Source organism: Delphinapterus leucas, chromosome 1 (genome assembly GCF_059928025.1).
Source record: "Delphinapterus leucas isolate spDelLeu-1000000601 "Yukka" chromosome 1, BTC_Dleu_Yukka2, whole genome shotgun sequence".
Taxonomy (NCBI): Eukaryota; Metazoa; Chordata; class Mammalia; order Artiodactyla; family Monodontidae; genus Delphinapterus; species Delphinapterus leucas.
Window position 1 is genome coordinate 182,955,852 of NC_143129.1, and position 14,145 is coordinate 182,969,996.

At 42.9% G+C, this 14,145-nt stretch overlaps 1 protein-coding gene across 8 annotated transcripts in view; it reads right to left on the bottom strand.

Moving 5' to 3' along the window:
- UBE4B (ubiquitination factor E4B) overlaps positions 1–8,176 on the bottom strand; it is a 110,736-nt gene extending 102,560 nt beyond the window's left edge. For 4 of the 8 annotated variants that reach the window (XM_089901667.1, XM_089901679.1, XM_089901676.1 and 1 more), the window contains exon 1: positions 7,496–8,176. Coding sequence is in view for 4 of the 8 variants with exons in the window: in XM_089901686.1 (XP_089757812.1) it covers positions 6,517–6,625; positions 7,496–7,500 (114 nt within the window). In the remaining 4 variants the exon portion in view is untranslated. Of the gene's footprint in view, positions 1–6,516; positions 6,626–7,495 lie in introns of all 8 variants that reach the window. The other 4 variants (XM_089901686.1, XM_089901657.1, XM_089901674.1 and 1 more) reach the window with 4 other exon arrangements.
- Positions 8,177–14,145: the final 5,969 nt, after the last annotated feature.

Genomic DNA, 14,145 nt, shown 5'->3' on the forward strand with positions numbered 1-14,145 from the left:
GCATGGGCACAGATATTGCAGGATGGAAGGCCGGTAACCTTGTTAGGCCACAATAAAACGTTTGGTAAAACCTGTGACACCTCAGAAAATAGCCTGCATGCCTACACGGCCTACAATTCTAGGGGAACTGGTTGAACAATTCGGAATTTGGGTGCCTATTGGCTTCTTGCCACTTTAAGCAAGAAGTTCCGCAAGAATGAGACAGACTCAAGCTGCAGTTTGCCGATTTGCCTGCAGAGATAAAAGGGAAAACAGGTCTGCCTAAGGCACGTCCACAGTCTAGTCTAAGTTTGCTCAGAGTCTGGTAATTTGGGGATCAAGTAGGGTTGAAAAAGCCAACTCCTTCAGGCTCCTGAAAGAAACAAGCTGGAGACACTGTTCAGCCCCAGGAAGGGGATATTCTCCAATGACCTGGCCCCAAAGGACTGATTCAGGAACTCCCACCACTGCCCAGGCAGGGAGACCCCCTACCACAGCCTGGCAGGAGCTGACAATGGCTGTGGACCAGTGAGGGATCTGTACTCCCCATTCTTCCCTTTTCGAAATGGTAGCTATTTCCATGATCCTATCCTACTCCACCACAGCACATGGCGGGGCGGGGGCGCGGGGAGGGGAAAGCAGCTGATAACTTGCATTTTAATCTAAAGGTTCCTGGATGGTATATCGCCCAGAGATTCTGGACTCAACTGAAGGCTGCCTCTTTAGGAAAGCAGAGCGTGTGTTTTAGGTTTCAGAAGAAGGGCTTGAACAGAACAGCCTTGACTGTACTCCCCTTCTAACGTGAGAGAGCTTTTAGATGAGCATACAGCTACCCAGTAAGAACTGCAGTTCTCAGCTTCCCAGCCAGGAGCCGTGGCCACGTGACTTAGGTTCTGGCCAATGGGAGATGAGCAGAAGTGAGTGATCTGTGCAACTTCCAAGCTGTGCCATTAACGAGGAGCATGACTTCTCCTTCCCCTCTCCTCTCGTCCCTCTGGCTACAGTGCAGACAGACGTGGACCAAAAGATGGATGCCATACGTTAGGAGAGTTGGTGCAACAGGACAGAAGGCGCCTGGGCCCCTAATGAGCGCGAAGCTGCCACAGCAGCCCCAGCCTCCTACCCAGGCTTCTATTTAGAGAGAAATAAACATCTATCTGGTTTAAGCTGCTGCTATTTCGTGTCGTGCTACTTCAACTGTTACAACGGTCCACTCGATGACATCCCAGCTCAGATGGCCATTCTTGACTCCACTCCACATCCATCCCATCACCCAATCCTATTGGTTCTACCCACAAAATATCTGACCATCTGACCTTTTCTCACCTTCTCCACTACAAACCCTGGTCCTGGGACCCCTGCACTGGCCTCCTAACCTTTCTCTCCATTTTCACTCTTTCCCCCTCTATCTATTCTCTTCACAGCAGCCACAGTGATTCTTTTAAAACATAAATCAGGGACTTCCCTGGTGGTCCAGTGGTTAAGACTCCACACTCCCAATGCAGGGGGCCCGGGTTCGATCCCTGGTCAGGAAACTAGATCCCACATGCCACAACTAAGACCCGGCGCAGCCAAATAAACTAATTAATTAATAAATTAAAAAAAAAACATAATTCAGAATGTAAGCCCCATGCAGGCAAGGATTTCTGCCTGTATTGTTCATTCATACATCCTCATGATCTAAAACAAAGCTGGGCATATACCATATGTCATCAAATACAAAATGTCACTGACTGTAAACCGCACCGTTGTTTTTTGCACCACCAAGACAAAAAACTACTGTCCATTAAACCACAACAAAATACCTTAACAACAGACCAGGCCAGAGTAGTAATCAGTTACACCAGCCTCTCATTGCTTTGAAATTTCTTTCTGAGAAGGTGGAGTGTCTCTGACCTTCAATTGCATTGCCTGGGTGTAAAAGGCAGTCCTTCTAACTGTATCTTCAATTTCAAAATGTGACACAGCTTCAGAGACTTGTGGATTTCTGCCTTTCTACGGCTCCCTAATGCACTTGGTTGCTGCTTTGCAATAAAATATGAAATTGTGGTCATTCTTTCACCAACATTTTCTTTGTTTTCTTTACTAATATCAAATTGAGACCCCACTGCTATTTCCATTTCTCTCTGCATACAAAGTAACATATGCTTTCACTGCTAATCAAAGTGTAATTTGGGGGGAGGCATTTAAAATAGCAACTATATTTATCATGCACAGCATTTAATTGAAGGTACAACAACATGAACAGGTATAACCAGGTTTACACATAAACAGGAAATGACAACTTTCACAACTACCACGTGGCCAACCGTGATTACACCAAGAAGCATCCCAATTTCAAAGATGTGAAAATGTGAAGTAAAAAGGGTGGGGCACCTCAGAATTGATTGAAAGTCACCTCCTAAAATTGCACACACTCCTCGCATTGCTCTCCATCCCTTTATAGCCTATTTTATTTTTCTCCGTGGCACTGTCACCAAATGACATCTTATGTGTATGTATTTGTTTATCACGTCTCCTCCCACTAGAAAGGAGCTCCATGCAAGCAAGGCTCGTGTGGTGTCTGACATGCAGCAAGTAAACAGCAAGTATCACTGAATGAGCTGCTACAGGAAGCTCTCTCCACCTGGACACACCACAAGTACCTTCTGAGAAAATGCATTCTGTGCCAAGCACAGGCCTGAAGACCCAAGGACCTGCTGTCAGAAGTCTTCCTGTCTTTTTCCCCTAAAAGAGTAGAGGGCTATTTGATAAGCTCCACTCTTAGCAATAACGAGGGCTTCCACTTCCCATCTCAAGAGGGACAATAAAAATGCCGTAACCATTACATCTGGCTGAGATTATTCCTATTTTGGAGGTAGTTTAGCAAAGGGATTAAGAACTCTGGGATCAGACTCTGGATTAGAATCCAGGTTCTACCACTTCCTCGTTGTCCACCTTTTGGCAAGTTAATTTCTATCAGCCTCAACTTTTTAATCTGTAAAACGGGGCTATTAATACCAACCTTGCTGAGCAAGTTAAGTGCTTAGCACATATTAAGAGCTTCATAAATGTCAACTATTATCATTACCATTCTCTGTCTCTTGGCTAAAATGAACAAAAAGGAGTGGAGAAGGGGCCTGGGAGGCAACATCCCACTCTCCTTCCAGGCTTGAGGAAGGAGAATCCTGGTTATCAAGTGAGTGTTAGCAATGATCTACTGGAAAAAAAGTGAGCTTAGGTCCTGAGGCCTGTTACAAAGAAAGAAAAGGTCAGAGATGGAGATGTTAAGAGCAGAAAGGCCAGGGCTGGCGCCTCTATGTCAGCTCATCTTTCAGTGGTCCAAAGGAACAAATCTGCTTTCTCCAAAATCTGCTCCTTGTCTGGAATTCCTTCTCTCTCCTCCAAGCCATCCTTCTCCCAAACTAGAAACCAAGGAGTCATCTTTCTCTTTCTCCCCCTGCGTCCACCTCTTTCACATCAAACTTATCATCAGAAGTGGGTTAACTTAGATCCTCAATATTTCTGATGTCTGTTCTCCTCCGTTCCCACTGCCAAGGCCTTGCTTGAGGCTCCACTGCCTTGGTCCCCATAGCAACAGCAGTCACCTTCTTCCTATCCACCTTCGACACCCTTGCCAGTTATCTTTCGAATCCCTTAAAATCCCTCAAAGGCTTCTGATAGTCTCACTGAGAAAGTTCAAACTCCTAAGCATTTCTGAAAACCCTCGGAGACCTGATGCCTGTCTGCCTGCGGCCACTCCCTCAGGCAAATCCTGTCTCCAGTCCCACAACTTCTTGTGGTTTCCTGAGCTCCCCAGTTTCACAGCCGGTTTCAAGAGCCCTTCGCATAAGCATCGCTTTTTCTTGAAAGTTTTCGCTAAGACGCTAAGCCAACAGGGCTCCCTTCTTGTTTTTCATACTGTCTTGTGCATAGGTCCACAACAGCTCTTAGCACCCTGTATTGTAATTGCTGGACTCCTAGCTACCTCTATCTCTACCCATCCCCTAACCCCAGTTAAATAATTTCTTTAAGAAAAAGACTGTGTTTCTCCTAACCTACCTAACACATTGCTGGAAATGCACAGCACCTTTTTTTTTTAACATCTTTATTGGAGTTTAATTGCTTTACAATGGTGTGTTAGTTTCTGCTTTACAACAAAGTGAATCAGCTATACATATACATATATCCCCATATCTCCTCCTTCTTGCGTCTCCCTCCCACCCTCCCTATCCCACCCCTCTAGGTGGTCACAAAGCAACAGCATCTTTTTTTCTTTTTAATTTTTATTTTTATTTTTTGCGGTATGCGGGCCTCTCACTGTTGTGGCCTCTCCCGTTGCGGAGCACAGGCTCCGGATGCGCAGGCTCAGTGGCCATGGCTCACGGGCCCAGCCGCTCCGCGGCATGTGGGATCCTCCCGGACCGGGGCACGAACCCGTGTCCCCTGCATCGGCAGGCGGACTCTCAACCACTGCGCCACCAGGGAAGCCCCAACAGCATCTTTTTAAAAAATGTTTGCTGAGTGAATGATTTTGGAGGGGTGTGATGAGAGTCAGCACCAAAAAGACTAGAAACTTGATCACATCATGAATGAATTCATAAAAAACAACACTTTTACAGAAAAACTATGCAGATCAAGCCTGTTAGTAGGATATTTATATAGAAGCTGTGGTGAATTTACTGGCAGTTGTTGGGCAGTAAAATACGGTAAAAAGAGCTTTTAGATCAGGAACCCTGGGTTTGAATTCCAATTCTGTCACTTCTAAGCCAGGGCACTATGGACTTAACCTAATTCTCAGCTGCTTCACCTATAAAACAAGGAAAATTTAAGGAACTGCTGGACTGCACTGTTTTATCAAATGAGACAATGGTTGTAAAATGCCTGGCACAGAGCAGGTTTCTAAGACTGCTAATAAATGTTGGTCCCTTTCCACTGAAAAAACACTGCTAAAATGTCCAAGGTCATATATTCTGCATTTGGGAAGGAAGACAACTTCTAAAACCTTGACCACACCCTGAATCCCAGCCAGCCCTCTTGAAGATGAACTAGGTCATACAGATTTTGCAAAAAAAAAAAAAGAAAATCATTTCAATGAAAACATATCATCACCATAGTTGAAAACCAGTTTAAAATACCTGCCCTACTCAGAGCATCATTTTGGTATAAAAAAAACAACACATGAGCAGGGTACAGAATGAATGTAATGTAAATACTGACGCCTTGAAATGCAGGCTCCTGAAGAGAATAAACTTAGTCATGGATCTGCTCTATACAGCAAAGGGCTCATTGTAATGTGCTATATAAACAGCACTGAAGTTAAAGAAATACTCTACTTAGAAAGCACAAGAGAAGAAAAGTACAAGAATTCAAGGTAATCTATAAGAGGGACCAAAAAGTACCCATAATGTAAAATCTTCTAAAGCTACTACCCTGGTTACAGCAGGCTCTATTTTTCATGGACTACATTCTCATATATTTTCATTTTGCTAAAATATGAAACTCTGTCATACCTAATTTCCTAATTTAGATTGAAAGATCAATGTCTTGATTGTTTACACCCTGAGACACATGTTTGAGTGTTCAATAATATAAATGTATTATTTTCTAACCAAATAAATGTCAACTACCGTATCTGAGACCAAGTTTCCACCAATAGAGTAACAATAAGGCAAAAGTTCTGGAAATGTCTCTGTTGAGAACTGTTCACCTAATCCCAGAATTACAGGAAATGGATTAAAAAAAACTTAAGCTTCTTCCCCATAAAATATTTGTTTTAGATTATGCTGAGAGTAAAATTACCAGTTATTGAACTGTCCCTTTGTGTTCAGACCAACTAATTTGTTGAACATAATTTTATATTGATCTTATATTAGTGAATTTAATTTTTCACATTTATTTTAATATTTTGTTGACCTTGAAAAATGTCTATCTCCTCCACAATGATTATATTTGTTCCATATACGGTAAAAAAAAAAAAAAGTTAATACCTTCCTCAAGGACTGGATAAAGTGAAGAGCTACAGTTCAGATTATACAGCTCTTTAACTGGTCTGTATGCTTTAATGGTTTTCTTAGTGAAAACTCAAGTATGTAAAAACTTCTAAACCAGGAACAATTTAAAGAATGTCAAGAAAAAAAGTAATTTCTGGAGGTAAAAAACTCACTAAAAAACTCTCTGCCTTAAGAGAAATGATCCACTAGCATTAATGTTAAAGAAAAAAGGGGGTGCACTTTAAAAAAACTACACAAAACAAAGTGCCTCTAAGAGGATCTCTTGATAGTTCCTACCTGAATGAAAGAAATTGTTCAATATTCTTCTAATTTAAGATTACACTATTGATGTATTTAGAAAACAAAGTCAGTAACAAAGAATGGGCAATTCTGACTTTCCAAAAAGCCAGGTATCAAAACCAACAAAATTATTTGCTTCCTTTCCTATGTGACCCTTAACCCACCACTTGCCTGCCTCATCTCTGGAGAATTTTAGTCCCTAGGTAAATATATTGACTGCTCTGCAGCTAAAACTGAAGCATGGAAGTTTTACAGTACAACCAACCTGATGGATGACTACTTTCATAATACTGTAGAGAAGTTTTACATGAACTGTGGAAGAAATGGTAGGTGGAAGAGAATAAGGCCAGCAGGGGTCCTGAAAGGGAAGCTCCCTATTTGTAAAAAAAAAAGAAGGGAAAAGTCAACAGAGTCACAGGAAAATCCTTGTACCCTAAATGCCACTTTTTCTTATTATTATTAAATAATCTTGAAAACATCAAGAAGGGGATCTGTAAGACTCCTTTCAGAAATGATAATAGGGGGAATTTTCAAAGTCATTTGCTTCCTGTTCAGTGTCTGTTACAGCAAAACACAAGTTTGAAAGGGGCAAAAACTAGAAAAAGGCATAATGAAAGAGAAGTATACCAGAAGCCATTAGTGGTCTGTTAAATTGCTAGAATTTAACTGTAATTCACGAAGCTATTGAGAAGATGCATATTTTGTTAAATATCAAAGAATCTGTCTGTAGACCACCCCCAAACACATATGTAATGTTTAATTAACTTATACAGTGAAATGCCACACATACTTGGGATTTCAAATCCTTTAAAAACATACACCTATACATTATGATTCCTCCCCAAATTATTCTTTAGATCTCTGCAGTAAGGCGCGCACGCGCACACGCACATGCGCGAGCGCGCGCGTATACACACACACACACACACACACAACTTGATGTAAATCTAGCCCTTTTTGCTTAAATACCCTGAAGAAAAGAATGAAAGCCTCAGTATGCTCTCCTCTTCTTTAGACCCTAAAAGAAGACTCGAAAAGAGGCAAATGGAGTTCAGGATGGAAAAAGAAGGCAAAGGAATACAAGAGAATACAACCGGAGACCCCCTCAGGGACTCATTTAATTCTTAGAAAATGTCATCTCCATTCCTGCCCAAAGGCCAGGCACCACTGGCGCAATATCAACCCTATCCAAAGCGCCAAAGAGTTGCCAACTAATCTCCCAAGGTGTCCCCCAACCTCCTCACCTCATCAGCGCTCAGCTCCTCCATCGCTTTCCTCTTAATGGTGAAAGGCGTTAAGGAGAGATCTTCTGTTCTTTGAGACCGGGGCGGGAGGAGAGTGGAAGGTGTCTATCGGGCTGTCTGGTCCCCCGAATGGGGGAGGTTTCAGAACTGCATAGTCAGAGGTTAAAAAATAAGAACACGAGAGGCAGTGAAATGCCTTGGCGTCGGTCACTCCAATTGCCCCAGAGACTCCTACAGCTGCTTACGCCACGAGCAGCCTCCTTTGACCGCCACTGCTGCTGCTACAGGGTTATCGTAAGGCGCCACTTTTTACCCTCTGCTTCCCAGGTTACCCAGACTAGGGAGCTCGGTCTCCAGCTCTCCTCGTGCCCGGAGCCTACTGTGTCTTCGTGGTGGTGGCGCGGCAGCTGCGCTTCCTCCAGCAGATCGCGCTCTCCTTCCAACCCTTTCCCCGTGGCGGGAAGTGTTCAACTGCAGAGTGGGTGCCCCGAGGCAAGGCGACCCCAGAGCCGCCCAGGCAGAGCCCAGCACTGACGAGGGAAGCTCCTCCCCTCCCAAAGCAGGCCGGCCACGCCCCGCCTCCACGCCGGAGCCTGGGCAAGGGGGAGGGGGAGGACCGAACTCGCGATGTTCTGGCTGGAAGAGTAAATCCTCCTACCCCTCCACCCCTAGTCTTACCCCCTCGCCCCACCAAGTATTATTCATCAAAACAACAGGGCGGCCATCTTTGAAAGGGATCACGTGACCCCGTCAGACAGGCGGGGTTTCTGGCCCCAAGACAAGGCAGCCAATGGGCCGCGGGCGTCGCGCGGCCGATTTCCTCTCTCCTGCGTCTCCTCCCGCCTCCGCCCCACCCTCTCCCCGGCAGCCGCGCGGGGCGGGGGGAGGGGCGAGCGGGACCGCCGGCGGACCGGCCGAGCGCGGGGGGCGGGGCGGAGAGTTGCCATGGCGACGGCACGGGGGGGCGGTGCGCGGGCCCGGCCCAGGTAGGTTCCCGGGAGGGCCACGTGGGCGGGCGATGGCGGAGGCCGCGGGGCACGGCGCCTGCAGACAACGGGAAGATTGGCCAGGAGGGGACTCCCGCCCGCGACCCGGGCCCACAGCGCCTCCGTTGTTCCCAGGCTTTTCTCTTTAGCGGCTCACAAACGCGTCTCGACTGTCCACGATGCCGCCCAAACGAACTAAAAGAAACGGAAAACGTCTCCTTTCTGCGATGAGCGTTCTCTACCAGCCTGACCGCTCACATTCTGCAAAACCTTTCTACGTAGACTCTTCCTCGTCCGCAAGGAAAGCCCATTTGGAAGAAAACTTTAACACAAGCAGAACTTCATTTCATTTCACTTTGTTCTTTTAGAGAGATAATTTCTGATTTTTTTTTAAGTGTGTTCCAAATTTGAAAGTATAAATGGGTTTGAGACCCAGAAAACTTTGAAGTGCATACACAAACACAAGGAAGACTTGTGGAGCCAAGGAAAAGAAACCATCGTCCTCACCTGGACAAGAATACAAAAAAAATTTTAATTGAAATGTGTGTGATCAAAACATCATATTAGTTTTAACGTGTACAGCATAATGATTTGACATACGTATATATTGGGAAATGATTACCGCAATATGTTAACACCCATCACCACACATACTTGTTTTTTTGTTTTTCTTGGAATGAGCACTTTAAAGAGTTATTCGCTTAGCAACTTTAAAATATATGATACAGTATTGTTGACTATAGTCCCAATGCTGTACATTACACCCACAGGACTTCTTATAACTGAGTTTGTACCTTTTGACCACCTTCACCATTTTGCCCACGCACTATCCCCCTCTGGCAACCACCAATCTGTTCTCTGAAGAATGCAAATATTTTATAATATACAAGTCTAAACAGTGGTCAATGTTTAACAGTGTCATGAAATTCCAGATTTTGCCACCTACGAAGAATGTAATGTATGGGATGGTTTACTTAACCATAATATTACAGATTGCATTCCAGAATTAAAAGTCACAATTTTTTTTTCCTGCTACTTACTTAAAATAGTAACCTGACAACCAGATATGTAAGGAATTTGTAAGTAAAATTAGACCATTGCTGGCTTTACATATCTGTTCTCCAGGAAAGGAATTCTGTGTAAGCCAGAATTTAGACGCCTGTTGACATTGATATCAGTACATTTACTTCTTTTTTTAAACGTGGTCATTGCCATGTAATTCGTATTCCATACAATTCACCTATTTAAAGTGTACGATGGTTGTAGAATATTCACAGTTATCAACCATCATCACTAATTCCAGAACATTTCATCACCCCAGAAAGAAACCCTGTACCTGTTAACAGTCACTCCCCATTCTCCCCTCCTCTCCCTCTGGGCAACCACTAATCTACTTTCTGTCTCTACCAATGGAATCCTACTCTATGTGGCTTTTTGTGTCCAGCTGCTTTTATTTAGCATATGTTTTCAAAGTTTATCCATGTTGCAGTATATATCAGTACTTCATTTCTTTAATGCCGAATAATATTCCATTGTATGGATATACCACATTTTGTTTATTCATTCATCAGCTAATGGACATTTGGGTTGTTTCCACTGTTTGGTTATTATGAATAATGCTGCTATCAATATTTATGTGTAAGTTTTTATGTGTACATTTGTTTTAATTTCTCTTGGATATATACCTAGGAGGAGAATTTCTGGGTTTTATGTTTAACTTTTCAAGCAGCTGAAAAACTGTTTTCCAAAGCGCCACACCATTGTACATTCCACCAGCAACGTATGAGGGTTCCAATTTCTCCAATCCTCACCAACACTTGTTAGTATCTCTTTTTTAGAATAGTCACACTAGTAGATGTGAAGTGGTATCTCATTGCAGTTTTGTGTTTTCATTCCTCTGAGGGCTAACAATATTGAGCATCTTTTCATGTATTTATTAGTTATTTGTATATCTTTGGACAAACATCTGTCCAAATCCTTTGTTCATTTTTTAATTGGTTATTTGTCTTTTTATTGTTGAGTTGTAAGAGTTCTTTATATACTCTGGATATTAGTCCCTTAACAAACATGTAATTTATAAATATCTCTCCCATTCTGTGGGTTGTCATTTCACTTTCTTGATAGTATCATTTGCAGCACAAATTGTTTTATTTTGATGTAGTCCAATTTCTTTCTTTCTTTTGTCATTTGTGCTTTTGATGTAATACATTCACTTTTACAAGGCATATTGAATCATTTATTATTTCTCTTAGTCAGTTTGTGCTGCTATAACAATACCATAGACTGAGTGCCTTATAAGCAACAGAAATTTATTTCTTAGTTCTGGAGGCTCAAAGTCAGAGGTCAGGGTGCCAGCATGATCAAATCTGGTGAACTCCCTTTTCCAGGTGGCTTGTACTAGCTTCTGCTGGTATCCTCACATGACTGTGAACAGAGAGCAAGCAAGCTCTCTAGAAACTCTCATAAGGGCACTGATCTCATTTGAGTGCCTCACCCTTATGACCTCATCTATTCCTAATTATCTCTGCAAAGTAATGCCATCACATGGGGAGGGTGTCAACACATGAATTTGCAGGGGATACAAACATTCCATCTGTAACAATATTCAAATATTATAGGAAATATCCTTCCCATTTTGTGGCTGGAGAAACTATGAATATTAAATGGCCTGCCCCAAGTCAAATGGGAAAATGATTAGAAGTCTTGCTTCCCCTGAATTCTTTCCCTATCACACAAATATCTCTGTCTATACATCACAAGAACACAATATCTAGAACAAAATGGGTATTCGAAAAATGTAAGAGAAAGTACTGATTGTATGCTTGTTTGCTGAGTAGTGATATTGTGAAAATGCCACAGTATTTTATTCACCATAGATTCCATGTCCAATCTAGCTTTAACCTTTTATGATTTATGACATTTGGATTTTCTGACATAGAATTCACTTTTAAAGCTGTCTCACTATTTTAAGACTAAGAAATACAGGGATTTTTTTTTTTTACCATTTGCGTGACAACTCCACTCCCTTTCTTTTTCTTCACCTCCAAAGTACTCTTTCTGCAAATATAATGAATTTTGTAAAATCACAAAAATTAAAAGTGAACTCTCTTTAGCCATGTACTGTATTTCCCATGGTCTTTTACAGGATGAATCCCTCTAATATGTTTTTTAGTGCCTTTTACAGTTGTGTTTTAAACTGCCCAAGTGCTGGAGTACCTACCACTTCCCTTAGGGGAAGCTTTCCCACAAAATCGTAAATAAGAGTATCTCAGAGGTGTTCATGATACTTAGCTCATTGTTTTGCTCAGTTTCTTCCACCTTCCATCTTCTAAAGGGGGCATTATACTACCCCCTTTAGATCATGCAAAATAATCTGTCTGCCTCATTTGGGAACTACCAAGCATCAAGGCCCAAGACAAATTAGTTCTCAGAATTACCTAGAAGTTAGCAAAAGTACTTTTTAATACTAGTAACAGATAAAGGAGGAGAACAAACTGAAACATGTGACTGAAAATAAAAGTATACTTTGGGCAGATTTTGTTATTTTATAAGGGGAAAGGAGTTTTTGTGGGGGTTTTTTCACTTGAAAGTAAAAATAGGGACTTCCCTGGTGGCGCAGTGGTTAAGAATCCGCCTGCCAATGCAGGGGACACGGGTTCAAGCCCTGGCCCGGGAAGATCCCACATGCCACAGAGCAACTAAGCCCGTGTGCCACAACTACTGAGCCTGCGCTCTAGAGCCCACGAGCCACAACTGCTGAGCCCACATGCCACAACTACTGAAGCCCGCATGCCTAGAGCCCATGCTCCACAACAGGAGAAGCCACCGCAATGAGAAGCCCACGAACCGCAATGAAGGGTAGCCCCCACTCTCAGCAACTAGAGAAAGCCCCCGCGCAGCAATGAAGACCCAACACAGCCAAAAATAAATAAATAAAATAGTCTTTAGAAAAAGTAAAAAATAGCCTCCTAGTCAATTAAAAGGCATTTGTGAAGGTAAATTCTAGAACTTATCATCTTTTAGGATAGCTTTTATTCAAGTGCCAGGGTATAGAGGGTTCACTGGACCAAAATTTGTCTTCCTGATGATCTACAAAGCTACTTACATCTATAAGTACAATATATTCTGTTTTCTCTTCTGCCATCAGAGGTTAGCCCCCGCACCTGGACCCTGGATTCCTTCCCCTCCCACCTTCTTAAGGACTTTGGTCCAGGATTTATTCTTTTCCTTTTGCACCATCATTTTCTTTCTCCCCGCTGGACACATTTCTGCTCTAGGAACACTAACTTTAAAAACCCCTACCTTGACCTTACATCTCCTTTGGGCTATGCCTCCTTTACTTGCTTCCCTTCACAGCAAAACATCTCAAAAGACATTTTGCATATTATTTCCACTACTTCCCTTATTCCTCAGTCCAGTCTATCCTCTGTCTGTGCCATTCTAAGAAAATTCTCTTGTTGAGATCACCAATGATCTCCATCGAGCCAAGACCAGTTCCATTTTTTGTATCCAGTATTTTTCAGTCTTCTCAGCATCATTCAGTACAGTTGAGCACTTTTGAAACACTTTCCCCTATATTGTCTTTCATTGAGGCCACACTCCCTTGGGTTTCCTCTTGCCTCACTGGAAGCTCTTCCTCAGGTTCATTTGCTGCCTCCTTCACCCAAGTTTTTTTTTTTCTTTTTTTTTTTTTCACCCAAGTTTTAAATATTGTAGAGCTGCAGGCTCAGTGCTGAGTCCTCTTCTCTCTGCCAACATGACAAGTGCTGTAGATTAAAGTAAGTCCAAGAAGGAGAATAATGCTGGAGATCGGTGTTTCCGTTTTAAAGAGGGTGGTCATACAAATGAATCTGTATACAAAACAGAAACTGAGTCACAGGTATAGAAAACAAACTTATGGTTACCAAGGAGGAAAGGAGTGGGGGGGGATAAATTGGGAGATTGGGATTGACATATACACACTACTATATATAAAAAATAACTAATAAGAACCTACTGTATAGCACAGGGAAATTTATTCAGTGCTCTGTAATGACCTATGCGGGAATGGAGTCTAGAAGAGAGTGGGTATATGTATATGTATGGCTGATTCACTTTGCTGTACAGCAGAAACTAACACAACATTGTAAATCAACTATACTCCAATAAAAAAATTAACTAAAAAAATAAATAAAGGGGACTTTCCTGGTGGCACAATGGTTAAGAATCCGCCTGCCAATGCAGGGGACACGGGTTCGAGCCCTGGGCCGGGAAGATCCCACATGTCGCAGAGCAACTAAGCCCGCGCGCCACAACTACTGAGCCTGCGCTCTAGAGCCCGTGAGCCACAAATACTGAGCCTGCGTGCTGCAAATACTGAAGCCCGGGTGCCTAGAGTCCGTGCTACGCAGCAAGAGAAGCCACCACAATGAGATGCCTGTGTACCTCAATGAAGAGTAGCCCCCACTCGCCCCAACTAGAGGAAGCCCCACGCAGCAACGAAGACCCAGTGCAGCCAAAAATAAATTAATTAATTTAAATTCAAATAAATAAATAAAAGGGACTTCCCTGGTGGTCCAGTGGCTAAGACTCCACGCTCCCAATGCAGGGGGCCCAGGTTTGATCCCTGGTCAGAGAACTAAATCCCACATGCCTCAACTAAGAGTTCGTGTGCCACAACTGAAG